The following is a 21401-nucleotide window of genomic DNA, read 5'->3' on the forward strand; positions in this document are numbered from 1 at the left end:
ACGAATGCAGCTTTTCCTCCTACTCACCATCCTGTGTGCAGGCTCCAAGAAGATTTATGATATTTTTGTGTTTCCCAATCATCTTCATCATCTCCATCTCTGACACCAGATCAGAAAGGTCTTTTTCTGTGGCATCATCTGTGAACAGCAGATACATTCACAAATCAGTTCATTTCCTCTAACTCATGGGCAGCTACTGTTCGTTGCCAAAGACTTCGTTGAAACAGCATAAAACTGAATTTCAGAATCAGAAAAGATTTTCCAAATCATCTCCCTCATTTTATCGGGGAAGGGATAAAGGCCTGAGTAGGGAGCTGCTCTGCATCAAGGACCTCAGTGGCTGGGGCCAGTGGGACCAGGAGTCAGGACTAGACCGCGCTGACGCCAATTCTTTCCTAGACCATGAAATAATCTCATCCTCCGCCATATCTAAGATGTCTCAGAAAACCACACCAAACTTCATGGTGCTTGAAACCAGGCGGGAGACCAAAGGGAGGGCCGTTTCGAATCAGACTTGTTCTTGACCAGGTATTCCTAACCCAACCCGTCGCAGCCCTAGGAGCATTCTGAGATGGATTCAGAGGGCTTCCCATAACCGGGCCATAAACGTGTGTGCATGTGCATTCCGAGCAGGCAAAGGGACGGGCCTTATAGTGGCTTCTCAAAGGGCACTGGAATTCCCATCCTAAGAAAAGCTAGATAAACTTCTGCTCTGTAACTTCAAGCAAGAATGACATAGATCCCACATGTGTGGGCTCAGTTAGCCTCTCTTAGCTTCTCCTCAGTGGCAAGACTCTTGCCATGTGCCCTCCACCTCAAGCTAAATTAGGATGGAAAAATCTGGGTTTCCTTTTAAAGAAAGAAATATGGGCATGGATAAGAACCGTGTTGCAAACAGTTTTTCAGCGTCACAAAAGGAAGACCAGTACATCTGACTGCGTGTGCCAAGTTTACACTGACGTACGTGAAGGAGGGAGCCATGAGCCCTGGGGAGAAAGAGAGACCCAGCTGAGCGCTGTAAGGAAGGGCATGCCACAACCGCCTGGGAGCTAATACCCTTCTATGACCTTAAAGGGAAGGCTGCCAGCCTGGGCAAAACAAGAGAAAGAGAACTCCCAGACCTCCCTTTTTGCAATACCCCATGTCACTCTGAGCCCCGTTAGCAAAACCAGAAGTTAGACCCAAAGAGATAAGCCTGGGTCCTCCGCACATCTGTCCCTGGTACGTAGCCAGGGGCTGCCTCCATCAGCGGTGCCATCACACCTAGGGCAAGAAAGCACAGTGTTCCTCTGGGCATCAGGCTGCAAGGTGGGGAACATCCCAAAACACTAATTTTCCTTGGGAGTCATTCAGATAAACAGCTTTTTAAAAACCCCATAAAACAAGCAGCACATCTTTTTGACCAAGTCTAGCCTGCTACTTCCCCTTGGGAGGGATGTGATGACTAACCAATGAGAACCCTCAAAAGAAAGAAAAAGTCTAACTTCAGATTGCCTGCGACATGCCCGGTACCCTATTCCAAGGACAGGCTCTCTGCCTGGAAACGTGGGAAACACTCAGCGTGGGATCTTCTTTCCGAGATCCCTACAGGAGGATTTATAATGTGGCTGTTCCCTATAACTCTTCTCATAAAAGAATACTGCAGGACAAATAAGTTAATGGTTAAAAGTTCTTTAAGCTCTTTGGACATGGGCACGAAGCAGGGCTGGAAGGTTAACGCAGAAATATTCACAGTCCCACGCCAACATGACGTTTCCATCTCAGGGTCATTGTTGACATGTCCCAGGAGGCTCTGCACCAGCCTTGATGCTGTTAGCTCCTTCTCAGCTTCTAAGTTACTCTCCCAGACCAGTGTCATTTCTGCTTTGTTCCTCATGCAAAAGAGAAGGCTTTTTGCTCTCTGAGTCTCTTCGTTTCCTCCAAAAACACACATTTCCTTGTTCTTGTAAAGTTAAGGTTTAAGTCCCAAATCCAACACACCAACTCCTATCTAATAAATCCAATTATATACGAGTTGATAATTTCTAAGCACATAAAAATACAGAGGGAATAAACAATCACAGTCACACAGGAGTCAAAGGGTAACTCCACGTAGGAGGCTACCATCTTCTAACAAAACTGGCTTTTCTTTATAAGTACACACAACTCAAGATAAATAGTCTGTCTGCGATGCTGATTTATACTGAAAACTTCTCAACCCCTAGGTCAACTATGTGCTCTCTGACCCCACGCCATGATGGAGTTCGCATGCCACAAAAGGCACTTTCTTGATAAGACTCTCCACCCAGCCCCTCCTTGAGCCTCCCGCCTCCCCACTCACCTTTCAACATCTTCACTGCCACGGTGACCGCCTCCTTGGGCTTGTCTTTGTCAATTCCCACTGCTTCCGCCATGACCACTTGCCCAAAGCAACCTTCTCCCAGGGGCTTGCCCAGTGTCAACCTAAACGTGTAAACAAGGGATTAGCACACAGCATCTGGTGATGGGGTGTATCGAGGGAAATTCCAGAACTAAATATAAAAATCTTTCAGCAGCTAGCTAAAGCATGGAGTACTTATCATATGGAACTAATGAGACTTAGGGTACACACGCGCCTGAGTATTTTCCTAGTGACGTTTTAGAGAATGTCAATTACTGGTGGAACAGCTATTAGATTTCACGTTGGTATTCTCGGTTTATTTTCTTTAGGGAAGGTATCCTTGCTAGTATGGTGGTCAGCTTTTCTAAGTGCCAGAGAGGAGCTTTTGATCTTGAGCCAATTAAATATCTGTAATTTAGAATGGCTCAAAGAAAAAACGTTAAGACTGCTCTTATTTTTTTTTTTTTGTCCCTGTAAAATGATGGCTTTAAAATTATTATTATTCAAATACCAATGGATTTTATGGTCACATTCCTTGCCAAGTTACAGGATATGACTCTTAAAAGCATTTCAAAGAATCTCTAATTTTTTACTAAAGAAAAAAAAATTCTAAAAAAAAATTGGGGGCTTTTTTTGACATAGTTTAAAAGTCCTTACGACTACATAAAATTCACAATGAAGAAAATCCAAAGTGACCACAAATTAAATTTGTAGGATTACAAGGTCTATGCACATTGGATGAATGGCCATATATTGTCCTTGTGCATTCCAGAAACCAAGAGAATGCAGAAATCTTTGGAATACTTATGAATGTGGCTTTAACTTAAGCGTTTAACACAGCAAAGCATGGAGCTCCCATTAGTAAACAGCATTTACGGTAAGTAGACAATGGTTTGCAAAAGTTCAGCATAAAGACAGAGGGCAGCGTATGCTATGCTGAGGTCATTTTGTTTCTATCCAGAACTAAAATTAAATTTAACATCTTGGCAGAAAATAAATATTTGCATTGGAAAAATGGCTAATTTATGTCCCACTGCTTTGCTACTACAAGCATAACAATCCTTTCTTTGTATAACTTCTGCCTCCGATCTAATAAACTGCTTCTAAATAGCCTTCATTCATTGGAAATCTGTTCCACCTACGTTTGCGCTAAACACTGTTTTGAAATGTTTAGCACTCAGATTTTCCACACTCAGGGTACCCCGGGTGGGAGGTAACAGTTGGGCACACACAGACTCCCACTGTTGACTGTGGTGTCACAGGTGGCTAAAACTACGGACTAAACCTGAAAGCTGCAATTTCTTAAAATATGATCACAACTCCCCAATTCAGTTATATATATATAGGAATGTGTACATGAACCCACCTACATATATAATTCCACGCACAAACTAGGGCTGGCGGAGTTCGCAAGACACACCCATTTCTCCACATTCTACAGGTAAAGAAACCATTCTTTGTGTTTTCTCTGGTGCCCCACCAGTAAATATCCAATTAACATGCCTTGAGTGAATGAATAAATGAATGAGTAAATGGTCTTTTCACTATAGCATACAAATAAACTGGAAACTATTTCCATTAACATTATAACCAAATAATATCTATATACTTATTCAGTCCTAGCTAATGGTACACATCTAGATTGGCAGTTGGGAAACAAAACTGATTATGACATCATGTGAATCAAAATCAGAAGTGCCAACCACAGAAGCTACCTGTCCCTTCCACATAGAGCTCATCAGATCCGTCTCTGGAAAAGCTTATCTTTGCATTTCCAAATGTGTATATGTACATACAAGAAGTGTATATTAAACACTTCTCTAACATAATCTCAGCAGCTACTGAGAGTATCAAGACAAACAAAGCAGCTGCTCATAAGCAAGTCAAGGGCGTATTCCAGTGTATGGGATGCAGAAACAGTCAGCATTTCCACCTTCCAATACTCTCAAAGCTGTAACTGCAAGAAGTACCCCAGAAGTGAGTGGGCAGCCCTACAATGGCCACTGCGCTTCATTTTGGGAGGAGGACCTGGGGGTTGGTCCTGCCTGGAGGACGAGGGCCAGTAGCTCAAGTTCTGCCCATTGACTCCATGCCCAGCACAATGATCCCGCTGAGGTTTGCAGTTCAGAGTTCCCAGGTTACCACCAGGTGAAGGGAAATGAAATGGAAACTCACACAAGCCAAGAACTGTGCTCAGTCCTGGGAGGTGTAAACCACCAACCTCATCTTCTGAGAATGAATTTGAGAGAATCGGGTGCCTCACCCAAGGCTGCCCAGCCACTGTCTGGCAGAGCCAGAGTTCAAATGCAGCCCAACAGGGCCCCAGAACAAGGACTTCAAGCGGGACCAAGAAACATATACCCCAGCAATACCCAGGCGGTCACATTTTGACCAAACCTCTGATTGGCACGCCTCTCTATCATCCAACAAGGAAAATATTAGGGACCACAGAAATTAGATGTCAGGTACCATATTTGAAGCTTTTCAGCTCAATATGACATTAATAACCATTGAGAACAGCGACACTGCGTGGACATGCCGACGGCCGTTTGTATTCCGCATCTAATTTCTCCACAGACATGAACACAGAACAGTCTTGTTCTAGTAACCAAAAGCTGGAATGTCAGATCCATTTTATAAATTGGATAATTCTACTTTTATTCCATTTGACTGAGTCTGAATTGCCCAGACACTTAAAAAATGATAACCAGATGCCATCTTCTTTGGGGACCAGCCAGGGGCAAGTATCTCTGCTTTCAAGGAGCTATTTTTTTTTTTTTTTAAATCCATTCTTCTCTCTCCCAGGAATTGGTTATTTAGAAATACAATCTTACTCCTGCCGACATCATCACAGCAAGACCTTTGCGGCTAAAGGTCATAAAAAGAAAATGTTAATCCAATATCTCCATTTATAGCTGAGTCTCCATCCTGGGATATGGCCGAGGGAAGTACTCACTTGTCTCTTGGAAACTCCCATTTTGGGTCCTCTGGAAGTTCATACTCAGAGACCCCTGCCAGCATGGGGGTGTCTGCCGTCGAGGAGAGGCGTGTTGTTATCCTCACCAGCGGGGTGTTGGAGTTCATAGAGGAGCTGGACTCAGCCGAAACCTGGATACAAGATGCAAAGACACCGATGTAACCCTGGCTCTACCGGAGAAGGCTGGAAGTCAGCCAGAGCCCAGCCAGAGGATCAGATCTTAGGAGGGAATCGGTTGGGGGCTGGCAGAAGTCATAAACCAAATTAGAAAACCACAGGAATCCAAGTCCTCTGCCCTCCAGCCCACGCAGTGCTAGATTTCATCCAAATTATATGTTCCTATGTTCAGGTTTTCCTATGAGATTTTTCTATAGCATCTGATCGTAATGTAAGTCTCCTTTCCGTCCTAATTCCTCTAGATAGTCACTTGAGGACATGAAGACAGTCCTCCCTGGCTTCATTGGTGCCTTTATCCTTGAACCTGCACCACTACTGGAGCCCCAGATAATAGATCTCCTCTCAGATTGCCCAGATCATGGATCAATGCTGTGTTTATGAAATTCTGTGAAAACATTTAGACAATCAGTTCTTCCATATTTCCTCTGTCTTTGGAAACGTAAAGCAGAATTCTCAAGGAAAGAGTTCCAGAACTTGATGTGGAAGACATTCAGTAGCTCCAAGTCCCTTTATTCAAACTAAGCCAAGACCCCAGCATTGGGGGCCATTCTTTGTTTCTCCCCAGTCCTTCTGGAAGCTTGTTGATACCCAGGCCGTTCACCGAAAATGGGCTGCCTCTTGTCAACTTCGGTTTCAGAAACCAGTGCCCTAAACACATGGGATGAAGCATCAAGGAAAGAAAATATGCCTTTTCCCACAACCACACGGGAGAACTCCTCTCCCACCTGGCAGCACACAGGGCTCCACTGAGTTAGTTTCTTGTTTACTCTGATCCATTTCAGTCTCTGTCTGATAAAATGATTATTTCTTAAACCTAGCATCGTCCCTTGGCTGGTTTCTATGGAAAAAAAGACTCCTGCAGAGCACACTGGAAGGTCACTTCTGAGGATTACAATGCAACCTTAGCCTGATCACAGGCAATCTAAACACTGTCTTATTCTAAACCATCAACAAGACTTTGGCCCAGGCCGAGCGCGGTGGCTCACGCCTGTAATCCCAGCACTTTGGGAGGCCAAGGCGGGTGAATCACGAGGTCAAGAGATGGAGACCATCCTGGTCAACATGGTGAAACCCCGCCTCTACTAAAAATACAAAAAATTAGCTGGACATGGTGGCACGTGCCTGTAATCCCAGCTACTCAGGAGGCTGAGGCAGAAGAATTGCTTGAACCCAGGAGGCGGAGGTTGCGGTGAACCAAGATCGCGCCATTGCACTCCAGCCTGGGTAACAAGAGTGAAACTCCGTCTCAAAAAAAAAAAAAAAAAAAAAGACTTTGGCCCAAGGGAACTGGAACGTGAAGTTAGCCATGATCCACCTCCAAGCAGCCAACTAGTCCACCTTGGGCTCTGTCTCCTGCATGACTGCCCAGGTGGACAGTATTCCCAGATGTGCTTACAAACGCCTTCAACCACACTGGCAAAGACCAAGTCCAGGTGAACAAATTTAGGTGGGATGAACTTTCACAGGGTAGGTCCTGGGCTCTTCTCACAGGGAACCAGAGGACCTGTGTGCCCGTCCTATTCGAAAAGCCTTGAATCTTGCCTTTGTAAATCCAGATTATCCTTAAAGCAGGCTGCAAACTCAAGAAGATGCCCAAGAATGAATTAAGGGAAAAAATCATTTTAGGATTAGGAAGTTGTTTTCAGTATTAAAATTAAAAAGTGGGCCATAGTTAACATGGACCTTGGGAGGTGGGATCCACCCACCTGAGGTCAGGAGTTCGAGACCAGCCTGGCCAACATGGTAAAACCCCGTCTCTACTAAAAATACAAGAATTAGCTGGGCCTGGTGCCACATGCTTGTAATCCCAGCTACTCAGGAGGCTGAGGCAGAGGAATCGCTTGGACCCAGGAGACAGAGGTTGCAGGGAGCCGAGATTGTGCCACTGCATTCCAGCCAGGGCAACAGAGTGAGGCTCTGTCTCAAAAAAAGAACCGGCCTAGCAATGACACAATTTCCGCAAATGGCCAAGGTCTGGCAGGTTTTGCAGCCAGAACACTCTGCATGGCCTGTGGTGTAGCCCCTCATCACTGGATACCAGTTCCCAGGATTCCATGATCTGGGTGCACAGTGAGCTGCAATCAACAACAGAGTGGGGACAGATTAGGTAGTTGCTAGGGACCACAGTCCTGGATGATGTTAACACCCAGCAGGCAGAGGCATCACCAGGCTTCTGTGCCTCGTCCCCGAAAATCACTGCTCTCATCAGCGAGGCTGACAGAATAGGATGTGGGGAAGGCAGCTGACCCACAGTGAAGTGTGAGAACAAGGGCACTTAAAAGTTTCTGGAAGGACATATAAGAGACTTAGCAGTGATCGCCTTTGGGGAGAGAGATTAGGAGTTGAGAGAGGGGGTAGAAAATACATTATATTTCAGAACTTTCTAGAGCATTTGGATTTCATTACCATTATATGTAATTCTTTTATGTTTTAGAAGAAGTACTTTATTTAACAATAATATTTTTTAGAATAATAAGGATCTGAACTGAGGCATGAATAAGGGAAAAGAAACCGAAGGGCATATGCTTGAAATATACTGACTTCTAAAATGAGTGAAACATGACAAGATCGCAGCTTTCAGCCCTTACTTCCTTCTGCTACCAGTCTAGGTCTTACGGCATCTCTGCATCCTTCAATGTGGGCAGCAGTTCATCCTGCTGCTGCCCTTCCTATGCCCATCGTTCCCGACATAAGACCCCGCGTCAGGCAGGCTGCATCCTGACCAACTGCAACAACACAGGACTGTGCAATCAGACTGTCAGGGTCCCCGTCCCAGGCTCAGCTCTCGCTCACTGTGTAAGCTTTGGGAAATCACTCAACCTTTCTAGGCCTGGGTTTCCTCATCTGTTAAAAATGAGACGGGCTGGCACAGTGGCTCACGCCTGTAATCTCTGCTCTTTGGGAGGCCAAAGTGGGCAGATCTTCTGAGGTCAGGAGTTCGAGACCAGCCTGAACAACATGGTGAAACCCCATCTCTACTAAAAATAGAAAAATTAGCCAGGCGCAGTGGTGCATGCCTGTAGTCCCAGCTACTAGGGAGGTTGAGGCAGGAGAATTGCTTGAACCTGGGAGGCAGGGGTTGCGGCGAGCCGAGATGGTGCCACTGCGCTCTAGTCTGGGTGACAGAGCGAGACTCTGTCTCAAAAAAGAAAAAACAAGGAGACAGGAACAGGTCCAACCACACAGCATAAGGGCCAACCACACAGCATAAATGTGACGACAAAATGAGGGGAAAAAAACCTGATAAAGTGCTTAGTGCTAAGGCTGGCACTGAGAGCTCCATTAATGTCTGCTACCAACACTGCAATATTTTCTCTTAGTCCCTTTAGAAGCATTTGCTGCCCAGATCTAAGGAACAGATGATGGCACTTCTCTCTGAATAACTTAGAGCGTTTGGAGCCTGGGGTGGTTCTATGTGTGAGATACAGTCAGCCCTCTGTCAGTTCAACCAATGATGGATCAAAAACATAAGAAAAAGAATTAATAATAAAAAAGAACAACACAACCATTTTAAAATACAAGTAAAAACCAATACAGTATAACAACTATTTACATACCATTTACAGCGTATTACTCATTATAGGTAGCCTAGAAATGACGAACTATATGAGAGCATGTACACAGCTTATATGTAAATACTACGCCATTTCATATAAAGGTCTTGGGTATATTTGAGGGTCCTGGAACCAATCCCCAACCCATACCAAGGGACAATTGTACTGTCAAACTGTGTGCAATCAGGAAGATAACCCAGTGACATTAAGGGCTGACTGCAGACGATATGCCATAGTGGCATGCTTGATTTGCTAGACAAGGCCCTCTGCTCACTGCCAGGGTGGGTTGGGGTTCTAGCAAGCAGGAGATGAAGAACCCAGGAGTCAGGGAATCATCTCAGGACAGGGGGAAAACTGGACAGTAAGAGGGTCCTAATGACAAATATGGCTTAGGGCTTACCTCAGAACATTTAACATTCAGTCTGAGGTTCGCCACTCTAGGGCTCACCTATGACCCCAAAGGAATCTGTTCCACAAACCTCTGGCAAAAGTTCACATGTATCTACATGACCCTTCAAACAGATTGTCTCAACAAGATTTTAATGTGACAGCTTTTCCAATGGAAAGCCTCAAAATCAATAAATGCACTGGAAAACCTCAATCAACTTGGTCGTCACTATTATTACAATTTTTTAAATGAGGTTTACCAGAAGGATTGCTTATGGGAATTTCGTTCAGATGAAGTATGGCGATTCAGAATAAATGTACAAACTTGGAAAACGCTCTTATAAAAACACAAAGGGGGTAAAAGAGTAGGAAAATGTGCAAAGTCTAAGAAACCATAGAATTTGATTGCTCTGTCTACTGAGGTATATCTTAATTTTACCTGCATGCATTTTTACTATGCTTTTAAAATCCCCTCTGGGGCTATAAAAATACGACTGGCTTTCTCTTCATTCCCTTCGACTCCAAGAGCAAGCCCGTGTTGGGGGTCTGGCACAATCCCGGGCAGGCCATTCCCTCGGGGGTGCCATGTTTAACTGGGCTTCCTTTCTCTGAATCAGGACCCTCAAGTAACTCCCACTGCACATCTTTGAAAGCCTTCTACTTCTTCAGCACTATTCAATCATCTTTATTTTCTTTTGCACAAAATCATAATCTTCCTTATTCTTCAATTCCTACCTAGAAACTTCAGCTCCGGAGTTTCCTTTCTAACCAATTTTAATGTATTCCCTTGTTACTGATAAGTGAGTTACTTATAAACAATCAACACAAACACCCTAGTAAACTGTTTTCCCACTCCTGAATCTTGGCAGGCATTTTTTTTAAGCATGTATTTTCACAGACTCCAATTCCATTTCCTCACTTTCTGGAATCTCTCTAGCATGCGCCATAAGTCAAGCTTTTAAGTAAATGTGCTTTTTTGTACATTTCCGTAGTACATATGGGAGACTGACTGAGGAAGTGGTTTTTTTTTTCTTTTCTTTTTAAAGGGCCACCAAGACAGTTATCCCTTTTTTTTTTTTTTTTTTTTTTTTGGAGACAGAGTTTCGCTCTCTTTACCCAGGCTGGAGTGCAATGATGCAATCTCAGCTCACTGCAACCTTCAGTTCCCGGGTTCAAGTGATTCTCCTGCCTCAGCCTCCCAATCAGCTAATTACAGGCATGTGCCACCCAAGCAGCTGGGATTACAGGCATATGCCACCATGCCCAGCTAATTTCATATTTTTAGTAGAGACAGGGTTTGTCACCATGTTTGTCAGGCTGGTCTCGAACTCCTGACCTCAGGGGTGATAGGTTGCCTTGGCCTCCCAAAGTGCTGGGATTACAGGCATGAGCCACCGTGCCCAGCCTAACAGTGTTCTCTGACCTCTCAGAGAACAGAGCAAGCAGAAGTGAAGATGCTCCAGGGGAGAAGAGATGAATTAACACTTGTGTTTATTCCCCAGGACTAACAGACACGCTTGGACCACAGCCTGCCAAAGAGGCCCCGACTCTTAGGCTGTGAACCACCTTCCCCAACTAGAACACGAGGCCAGTGTTAACAGATTTCTGCTCTAATACAAGCCTTGCCCAGCACTCCACTATGGCCAAACTAAATGCTTTCACCACCGTAAGGTGGGTGCCTGAGATAAAGCTTCAAAGGGCTTCTGAAGTTGCATTTTGAATTTCTCCAAAACAAAATTTAGGTAATTAGGCAAGGCAGTTCCTTAGACACTCACTTTTCTCCCTTAGTGAGGCTCTGCCTCGGCAGGCCTTTCCCTGGGACTCTGCGAGTAACCCTGCCAGAGCCATGACGCACCAGCCCCAGATGCGCTGGCTCTGCTGGAGAGATCACACCAGCCAAGATCCAGCTCAGATCTTAGGCAAACTGTCTCGTCCTTTGGAGGCTGAGAGAGGAGAGAAGGGAGCAGCGAAAGAGGGGCAGGGAGGGCAAGGTACCCACGAGGGAGGGTGAGGTGCCCACGAGAAAGGGCAGATTCCAGTTAAGTCATCCATGACCACTCTAATTACCCAAATGTTTTCTGGAGCCAGTGAGGTTTTGACCACCTGATTGACCAAAATATGGAGAATATTCCCAGATCACGATGTTCAGCTGCCAGGCGGTAAATGAGCTTCGAGAAGCAGAAGAATATCCATTGCCTTTCTCGGAGTTTGGCGTGTTTGAGGATCACTAACACTGGACCTGAGAACTGGCTACTGAGTCACGCATTCCTCCCCCTTCAGCTTGGTCCTGTTCCTAATGTTCCCATGAACATGGCATTTGCCTCAAAAGTATTGTTACAAAAGGTGGCCTTCACTGCCCTTGATTTTTTTTTTTTTTTTTTAGAGACAGAGTCTCTCTGTTGCCCAGGTTGGGGGACAGTGGTGCGATGATGGCTCACTGCAACCTCCACCTCCCGGTTCAAGCAATTCTCCTGCCTCAGTTTCCAAAAAGCTTGCACTACAGGCATGCACCACCACGCCCAGTTAATTTTTATATTTTTTAGTGGAGACAGGGTTTCACTCTATGTTGGCCAGGCTGGTCTAGAACTCCCGACCTCAAGTAACCTGCCCATCTCGGCCTCCCAAAGTGCTGGGATTATAGGCATGAGCCACCACTCCAGGCCTGCCCTTGACTTTTCTCTGGTTTTCAGTCTCCCTGTATCAGCAGCTGAGAAGGTGAAACAAAAGTTTGAAAAAACAAATCCCCGGCAGCCTCTTGTACCATGCTGATGGCAGCGAGAGAGGGTGTAAGCTGCATAGAAGAGGAGTTTATCTGGACGAAGCCAACCATGAGACAGTTAAATCTCCATCCCACCCTATGGAAGCTTCAAGTCCCAGAGAAAGAAACTGACGTGCTCAGTCAGCAAACCCAGCAACACTGCGCATCTCCTCAACAAGCATCCTCAATTCCTTTTACCCTCCATCCTGCGCCCACCCGTATACCCTCCCCCACCACCTGATTGATTTGTGGGAAACACAGAAAGTGATGCTGCCCCTCTGAACTCACAGATGTGAAAACGCTGCATCACACTGGCCACTGGCTGTCCAGCAGACCTGTACACGAACCAACATGCTCACAAAGATGCCCCTCTCTGGGCTGGCTGTTGCTGGTCTTTTAACTCGCTGGGCACCAAAGGAGTGGGAGTGAGCAAGCAGTGTCTGGCGCAGTGCTCAAGCCCTGACACTGAATGTGACATGAGCCTCCATCCAAGGACACTGGGATATGCCACCTGCCATCGGCCTCCCACCACCCCCAAAAGTTGCTTCTCTTTCTTCAAGCCATGTGCATATAAAGTCTCAAAAAATTAATGGTTACTAGGAAATGACTGCAAGGAATTTCTTCTTTGGTACTGGAAAAAGGAATATTTTTGCTCAAAAAAAAAAAAAAAAACACATAAACCGAAACGTCTGTGTTACACCATTAAGTCTAGTGCAAATTAATAAACGCCAAGAAGGAAAAACTCACAAGAGAAACAACAACAACAAAAAAAAACTTTTCTTGTTCTAAAAAGAGAACAAGGATGGGGTCAGGTGCAGTGGCTCATGCCTATAATCCCAGCACTTTGGAAGGCCAAGGTGGGCGGATCACCTGAGATCGGGAGTTTGAGACCAGCCTGACCAACATGGAGAAATGGAGAAACCCTGTCTCTAAAAAAAAAAAAAAAAAAAAGAAAAAAAGAAAAAAAAAGAAAGAAAGAAAAAGAAAAAAGATGGATTGAGGGGCCTGAGTGAGATGCTGTGTGTATACGGGTGTTGGAGAGGGAAAGGGTCAGGGCCACACAGACACTGAGTGATCCCTGTGTCCTAGAGGAGGTGGGTCAGCACAGAATAAAAAGTGGCCTCACAAATGCCTAGAAACAACCCATCCTTGACACATCTGATTAGAGGCTTACCTGTCACCAGGTAAAGGCATGCTTGGCATCCCTGTGGTATTTGCTCTGTCATCAACATATCTACAGGCCTTTCTGGGGCTTTTCATTCCAGCTCCAGTCCAATAACCCTCTTTTATCCAGATACCCGATAAGCATCTCCTTCTCTACCAAAGGGACCATGCTCACTGATGAAACATTCTTTGTGAAAATCCAATACCGTACCCCACTTGGACACGTAGAAAGAGCCGAGATGTGTCAACATTCCCCCAAGGAAATTAATCTCGCGGAGATGTATTTTTCCAGGGAACTGGTATTTGCCCCACTTCCCCTGCTTCTGTGATCCTCCTTGGCCCCATAGAACACAAGGCAATTACATTTTCTTTGCTTTTGTTTTTTTGAGATGGGGTCTCACTTGTTGCTTAGGCTGGTCTTGAACTCCAGGGCTCAGAGGGTCCTCCCACCTCAGCCTCCTAAGGAGCTAGGATTACAGGCATTGATCATCAAACAACCTTGGAACCACTGGTGAAATGCGACAGGCTGTGTCTTCCAAGTAACCTGGTTTACACCCAGCACCTAGTAAATTATGATGAATTTAAAAAAAAGGAAGAAGGGAAGAAAAAGAGGAAGAAACTCTGATGTTCCCTCTGGCAACAACACAGGGAGAATGGGAACAATGACCAGCTTAGGCTGAATTCTTTTTTCTTTTTTTCTTTTTAAGATAGAGTTTCGCTCTTGTTGCCCAGGCTGGAGCGCAATGGTGCAATCTCAGCTCACTGCAACCACCGCCTCCCGGGTTCAAGCAATTTTCCTGCCTCAGCCTCCCAAGTAGCTGGGATGATAGGCATGCACCACCACACTGAGCTAATTTTTATATTTTTAGTAGAGATGGGTTTTCAGCATGTTGGTCAGGCTGGATGGTCCTAAACACCTGACCTCAGGTGATCTACCCACATCGGCCTCCCAAAGTGCTAAGATTACAGGCATCAGTCATTACGCCCGGCCAGGCTGAATTCTCTTAAAGAAAAAATATAAATGATATTGCACAAGAGTATACATATAATTACTTAATTGAGAACATTCCCAGCGTCTGCCCTCTTCTCAGTCCTCAAAGACTCATCCAAAAGCAGTATATTTCCAAATATTAATTTTCTCAAACTGTATTCTTAGATGGACAGTGAAGAAAAGCCAGCTGGCACTGGGGAAAGAAAATACAACGACTGTGGCTGAGTCTGGGGATTTTAAGGGCATCTTACACTTCTATATTAAGTAAAAAGAAAAGCATTTTAACAGTTGCAGAAAAAAGTTGAGGAAATAATTCAGGGGCAGTGGCTTAGCTATGCCAAATTATAGGCTGCCTCCAGAAGTTAGCAATTTTCCCTATCAGAAAATACATAAAATAGAAACCATGTAAGAGTTAGCTCAGAACTGGACTCTCCTAGAAACAGGTTGGGCAACTGGCCCCACCTATGCTTTCCTGGTCCCAAGAAAGATAATCATGTCACTCAAAATAACAACAGTGTTCTTGGTGGCAGAAGTGACCCAACAGGCCCCTTTTTTTCCTTGCTCTTAACACAATATGGTCATTTGCCTACACTTGACACACGCTCTAAATTCCATCCTCTGCCCCCACAAAGAAAGGCCTGCTTGAAACATGGCTTCAGAGATGTTAACAAGAACCATTCGGCTGGGCATTCAGAGCTGTGTTGTGAACAGCCAGACCCATGCCAAAACCACTGCTGACCAACTGGGTCCTAATCCTTCCTAATGCCTTGTCCAGAAAATGTCATTTCCACCTGAAGTCCCGGGAGAGGCATGGCTGGGATTCACCTGGAGTTTCTCCGCGTGCATTCTAAAATCACCAAAGGGCTTGTTTAAAATGCAGATTCCTGGCCCTATCCAAGATGACTGGGCAAGAATCTCTGGGGCTGAGACAAAGGAATCTGCCATTTTAACAAGCACCTTGTAAATATTACTAAAATACACACTGAAATAGAGCCAATGAGTTCACTGTTTCACTTGCTATTAAAAAAAAAAAAAAAAAAAAAACAAAAAACAACCTTGATCAGAACCAAGTTTCAAACGCTTTCGTAAACGCTCTGCATCTATATCTGCCTTCCGCTTCCATCTCTGTGAACAAGCGGAAAAGAGGTGAAGCATTTCCTGTCCCACCTACCTTTGCAGGGCTTTGGTTACACAGGAGGCTCCATCTTGTCCCATCTCCCCCAAAGCAAAAGTAAACCCATCAGGAGGCGACGCAAGCAGAAAGCAACCACCAAAGACCAAGTTGGAGGTTAAAAACAATCTGTTGCTGGTTCCATACAAATATTCTACCAATAAATCCACAGCCATACCTGTGTCCTACCAACAATGAGACATACTAGATGCATACAATTCTTTTCAAGTATCAGAGGGGTTAAGCCAAAATCCAGTGTAGAAAGTTACCATGGACCAGTTTAAATCAAGCAGTAGTTCATGCACCCCCGGGACATGAGTTTCTGATCTTGAGTTTAAAAAATAAGTCAAAGAACTTAACAGTCTCTTTCCTACTAGTGGCATAAGTCCCAAGTGAATGTTCCTGCTTATCTCAAAAAGGGAATTAGATCACAGGAGACAAGTGGGGTTAATGCTTCGAAGAGATCTCTATGCTTGAGTCTGATCAAACACACACGGGGGATTTCCCTCTGGTTATTTCCAGTCCTGCTGATTAGTCTTCTAATTCTGACACTATTGTCCTTTCTTGCCCTTGGAAATGGACGCCATCGATCCAAGCGATGTTCCATGACTAGACTCCCCAAGCTCCAAACACTAACTGGGTGATCACCAAGCATCACATCAGAATCACTCACACATGGAAAGTCACAGAGGTCAATAGCAGAGCAAAAGATCCGAGAGCTGGCTGGGTCACGGGGGAAGGGTAAACTTCTTTAAACTCTTTATCTACTTTCTGTTACCTGTCTCCGCAGGGGGATGCGCTTGGTCAGCTTGTGCACAGCCGGCTGGCTGCTGAAGTCTGGCTTCTTGGTCGTGTTCTTCATTCGGCACAGGATAACTGTCACCACCATACAGGCGATTAAGAAGACCCCTATGCAGTAAATGGCTATCTCCAGGTAGTCTGGGGAAGCTGTAGTCTCCTTTTCTCTTATGGGAGCTAGATTGCAGATCAGAGGGGGAGGAACAGATAAGCAGGCCACAGAGTTAGCACACCAGACTGATGCATCATAGCACAATCAAAGGAACCAAAAGGCCACGACCATTCTCAAGGTAAGGTGGGCTTCCCAAAAACTGAATCCCACAGAATGGCATGGGCCGTAAGGCCTGCCGAGTGCCTCTTCCCTGTGCCTCTCCCGAATGAAAACGAATAACCAGGGCTTCATCATTTGACCACCAAAAGGTCACTGTCTCTAGCCTCTGCAATCCAGTGAGTGGCTGACACCCAGCTGCACAGGGCAGGCTGTGAGGCCACGTTCTGTTAGACGTTTGAGCAGAGGCCAACGAACTGTGCCACAATGAAAGGATTATCCTTCATGATGGTCTGTGAATGCAAACCAAACTAAAAATTCTGAAATATCAACGATGCCCACTTTTGTTTCTAAGGAGACAGTGACAGTCTTATGTGGGTGGGCTCTTCTAAAGGAAGACTCCACAGGTGACTTAGCCTGGACGAACACAGTTCCATATGAAATGGATATTCATCTAGCAGGCTGGTCTGAAAAAGTTTTGGTGAATTCCTTAATACTGCCTAGTCCATAAACAAACCAATGCATTAAATATAAAGATTGAACTGCTTATAATACAGAACCATTAGATCCATAATACATAAAGCATATAATATTCCTCAATAACCTTTTAAGTTGATACATATCTGGTTATACTGTGATATCTCTACAACTTTTCTCTTAAAGAAAAAACATAAAGGTATTCTGTGTGACTATACATATAATTAATTACTTAATTTAGCACATTCTTCTATCAACTTCCAACGTCTGCCTTCTTCTTAGTCCTCAATGATCCACCTACAAGCAGCGTATTTCCAAACAGTATTTTTCTCAAACTGCATTCTTAGTTAAGTGCTACTAGCACTGTCAGGCAAACTGGTTAAGAAGTGCCAATTAGGCACCACAGAATGCAGTACTGCAAACAAAAGCAAGCTTCGACCTAAGAGCCGTCTCATTGTTTCAAAGCAAATATTCACAAGGCAGATTTGCGATAAAAGGAAAAACGGATGCAATGGTATTATTGAAAGCTTACACATTTTAATCAGAAAAATACTTGCAAGACAGTCAAAACTCTCAGCAGCAACAGCACAAAAATGAAATGATCTATTTTATTTTTACTAGATGTAAAATATGCATGCAGGTAGGCATCGTACTCTAAAAACAAGGAATTAATAACTGGAGTGGAACATCATAAGCTAGCAAACCACAGTCTCTGCAGTTTCACAAAGGAAATGACAAAGAGGCAGATGCATCAGAGAGGACAGTGTTTATATCAAGAAAGTTTCACTAGAATAGAGATGTTGGTTAAAGATTCGGACAGCAGCAGTGTTTAGGCAACAGGGCTGCACTGATGTCTATTTCTCCGTAAGGCAGAAATAACATCAAGCCCAAGATGGCAGGAGCATGCTTTGCAATGAAAGCAATCTGAAAGTCCGTTCTATGGCAACATGCAGCAAGCCACCGATACCCAAGGCAGGCAACACACTGCTTCTGTGCACCCGACATTCAGGGATGCTGCTCCCCAGGCACCTCCATACACACCCCTCTATTTACGTTTCGTTAAAAATACAAAGTGGGATGAAAGCAATAAAAACACATACGGGATTTCAGCAAAATGGAATTTGAAATGGGAATAAATTACTTTCCATTTTACAAAGTAATTTCAACTTCTTCCTTAAGAGAAAGGGGAATGGGCTAATTTATACATTGCCTCAAAGACTCACTAAAAATACGAGATCCCTTCAGGTTTTAAGGGTGAAATTTCCCTTGATCATAAATGTGAGTGTGGGATCTCATTGTACATGAAGTTCCAAGGCAGTTTTCTTATCCCTGAGGGATAATTTTTAACATTTTTTATATCTTTATGCAAGGATAAAAGGGGCCATTTCTGATAACAGAAGCTGTGTTAATTTCATAGCAATCAACCAAGAAAAGGGGAAAAAAAACCCAGAGAGAAAGAGCAGTATATACCTGGCAGAACTGTCAACCATGCAGAGTGAAAGGATATCCCAATAGAATTACCCGCCAAGCACGTATATTCCCCAGCGTCCTCAAAAGTTACATTCCGAATATAGAGAACCTCAATCTCTTTGTCCGTGGTGTTAACACCGGCAGCCTAGAAAACAAGGGAAGCAAGAGAAAAGGCTAGACGGCACAGGAATGATTGTGGGGGGGCTGTGGAACCACGAGGCGTCGCACCGGGGGCGTCAGGGGGTGCCGGCCGCTGGGAGATTCCGACTGCAGCCCATCCACAAAGCCCACACCCAAGAGACACAGAACAACACTGACCAGCTCACCTCCACAGGCCCGTCACCACACCGGCTTCACCTCCTAGACATGCACACGATCAAACGCATGGAAAAAATCAACCCACAGAGGTCCGTTCTCTTGGCCTGTGCTTTGGTTTGCATTTATAGAGGTGGTTTTCCAAAAGTATGGCGCCCAGAAGGCCAAGCTGGGTTCTGGTCCTGTTGGCTGCAGACTCCCGCCAAGAGGAAAGGACAGTTCGATCTAAACTGCTGTGTTTTAAGACAACACACCACTGCACACGAGCCCAGATGGACACCTCACCCATCCTCCTGGCCCTGTGGGAACCAATCAGGGTGGAAGGTTGTCTTGGTTACCAGGCTCCGGTTATTTTTACTTCTGCAAAACCATCTTGCCTTACACAGCACTGACAAAAAGAAATGGAAGCAGGCATCCTCTTGGTAACCAAAAAACCAGTCTTCATTTTTTTGTTGTTTTGTATTATAAACATTTGGATATGAGTCATGACAAACAAAAAGTCAACCTTTTGCCTTTAGTAGCATCCAGTAGTACGTTCATTCAGTAAGACGAACGCCCCTCCAATTCGGGACAGGAAGGTCAAGAACAGCATCTCATAAAGATCTGGATGCAACCAAAGAAATGATACTTTGTTGGACAAATTGCATCATGCCAGTATTTCCCTAAAAACTTGAAGTAGATGGAGACAAATTCTGCTGATGCTCAAATGGCCTCACATCAAACAGGTATGCAGGTGTGTGTTTTAAATGGTGTTAATGTACAATCATGATGGGAAATTTGCAGCCCAAACAAGATCAACCAGAAGCAACAACTTAAAAACTAGGTGGGGGCGGAGGCTAACCTCCAGGAGAAATTGGAGCAAGCACTTTGAACGTTGTGGGCATTTTTCCATGGCTACTGGCATCATACCAGCCGCATCACCGAAGAAAGATTATGATAAATATACCAAGGCCACAAGAGTTATCCTATAAGCTCCCTGCAGTCTCCCAAAGCACCAAGTCTTTTCAGCTTCTATATCCAGCTTTCTTTTTTTTTTTTTTTTTTTAAAAAAAGACAAAAACGAAAGCATTGTTACCTTGCTGTTTTGGCAGGACAGTGAGCCAGGCAGACTGGTTGGCCTGCCCTATATAATTGGAGACCTTACATATATACTCCCCAGCGTCCGCCTCGGTCACATTGAACAGAGCCAGCACTTCTGCATTGGAACTATTTATCCCCGAGTGCTGGAACAGACACAGGAGAACAATATAACCGCCAACCAGGAAGGTCTTAGTGCTGTCCATGGTCCCACCACCAACACACCGCAACAAAACAACCTCCATTACATCTCAACAGCGGCATTAAAGGGCTGTGGGTTTTGAAAGAACAAAATCAGTCCAGTGGTAGACAATGGAAAGGCCTGGTGGAGAGAAGGGGAGGAGGGTATGACCTACGGCTAACTGGACAGCTCGGGCAGGCCCCCAGGTTGGTCATCTTTCCCCAGTGCCTTTGATTCTTGATACCGTTAGCTGGTGAGAACACCTCCTTGGCTGAGAGTTCCTAGTTGGGTCACGTATGGTTCTACTGGAAGAGTGTTCTCCTTAGGACATTCATTCTCTATGGGCAACTGGACACAGGAGACGTGGTAGGCAAGGAGCCAGCTGTATGGACTTAGCTGGCCCTGACTTCAGCCTCCTAAAGAGCCAGTTAGATCTAAAAAAGAGGCCGATGCTATGAAAATGGGGCTTGCAAACAAGAAACAAGACAGGAAAGATACGTTCCTGGTTCAACCTGTCACTGGTGCAGAAACGTGACCTAGAGTTTATTGTCTGAATCATCTGTGAATGGATTTCAAAGGTCGGGGTTTCTTTTCTTTTCTTTTTTAAGGAAATCCAAATTGTTTCTAAAACGTAGCTACTAAAATTGGATCCTAACGTCCTATTCACAGAAAACAGCATCAGAGTAACAATCAACACTGGTACAAGGCCTTGAGCCTACAAAGCTCTTTCCACCCACTCCACCCCATTTATTCTGCACAACCGCCCTGTCGGGGAGACGGTATCATAATCTCTACTTTTATAGATGTGCAGCTAAGCCTAAATGTCTGCGATCTCAGGGCTGATAAATAGCTGAAGTATTCTCTCTCCAAGTTTAGTAGTTCTTCCCCTACTCCATAGGTCCCTTCAGAAATTTTACTAGCAAGCGTAATGATCTGTTAATTCCTTAACATACCCTCTGCTGGCTCGTCAAAAAAAGAGAATCATCCTCTCTCAACTCCAATGGGAAATCAAACCACCTGTGGCCACACCCATGAAGGAGACCCCAGCTGTGGGTACCTTTAGACTCGGAAAGTCCTCACCTTGAGAACCTTGAGGTAGGGCAACCCATCGGGCCCGTATTTACTGCCGTTCTTTTCCACGTGCTTGATCCACTGGATGTGGGGCTGGGCATCGCTGTAAACCTTGCACACAAACTCCACATCTCCTCCGACCACTGTGGAGGCATTTGCCGGCAGTCCGGCTTGGAGGATGGGCCGGTGAGGTGATCGCTCTGGTA

At 44.9% G+C, this 21401-nt stretch overlaps 1 protein-coding gene across 15 annotated transcripts in view; it reads right to left on the reverse strand.

Annotated features, from left to right (window-relative positions):
- FGFR2 (fibroblast growth factor receptor 2) overlaps nucleotides 1-21401 on the reverse strand; it is a 120449-nt gene that overhangs the window by 20503 nt on the left and 78545 nt on the right. For 6 of the 15 annotated variants that reach the window (XM_074382983.1, XM_074382981.1, XM_074382975.1 and 3 more), the window contains 6 exons: nucleotides 21205-21395; nucleotides 19942-20089; nucleotides 16310-16513; nucleotides 5316-5466; nucleotides 2321-2442; nucleotides 28-138 (listed from right to left, as the gene is read on the reverse strand). In XM_074382983.1, the coding sequence (XP_074239084.1) occupies nucleotides 28-138; nucleotides 2321-2442; nucleotides 5316-5466; nucleotides 16310-16513; nucleotides 19942-20089; nucleotides 21205-21395 (927 nt within the window). Of the gene's footprint in view, nucleotides 1-27; nucleotides 139-2320; nucleotides 2443-5315; nucleotides 5468-16309; nucleotides 16514-18551; nucleotides 18697-19941; nucleotides 20090-21204; nucleotides 21396-21401 lie in introns of all 15 variants that reach the window. The other 9 variants (XM_003922140.3, XM_003922141.4, XM_039465117.2 and 6 more) reach the window with 3 other exon arrangements.

Source organism: Saimiri boliviensis, chromosome 12 (genome assembly GCF_048565385.1).
Source record: "Saimiri boliviensis isolate mSaiBol1 chromosome 12, mSaiBol1.pri, whole genome shotgun sequence".
Taxonomy (NCBI): domain Eukaryota; kingdom Metazoa; phylum Chordata; class Mammalia; order Primates; family Cebidae; genus Saimiri; species Saimiri boliviensis.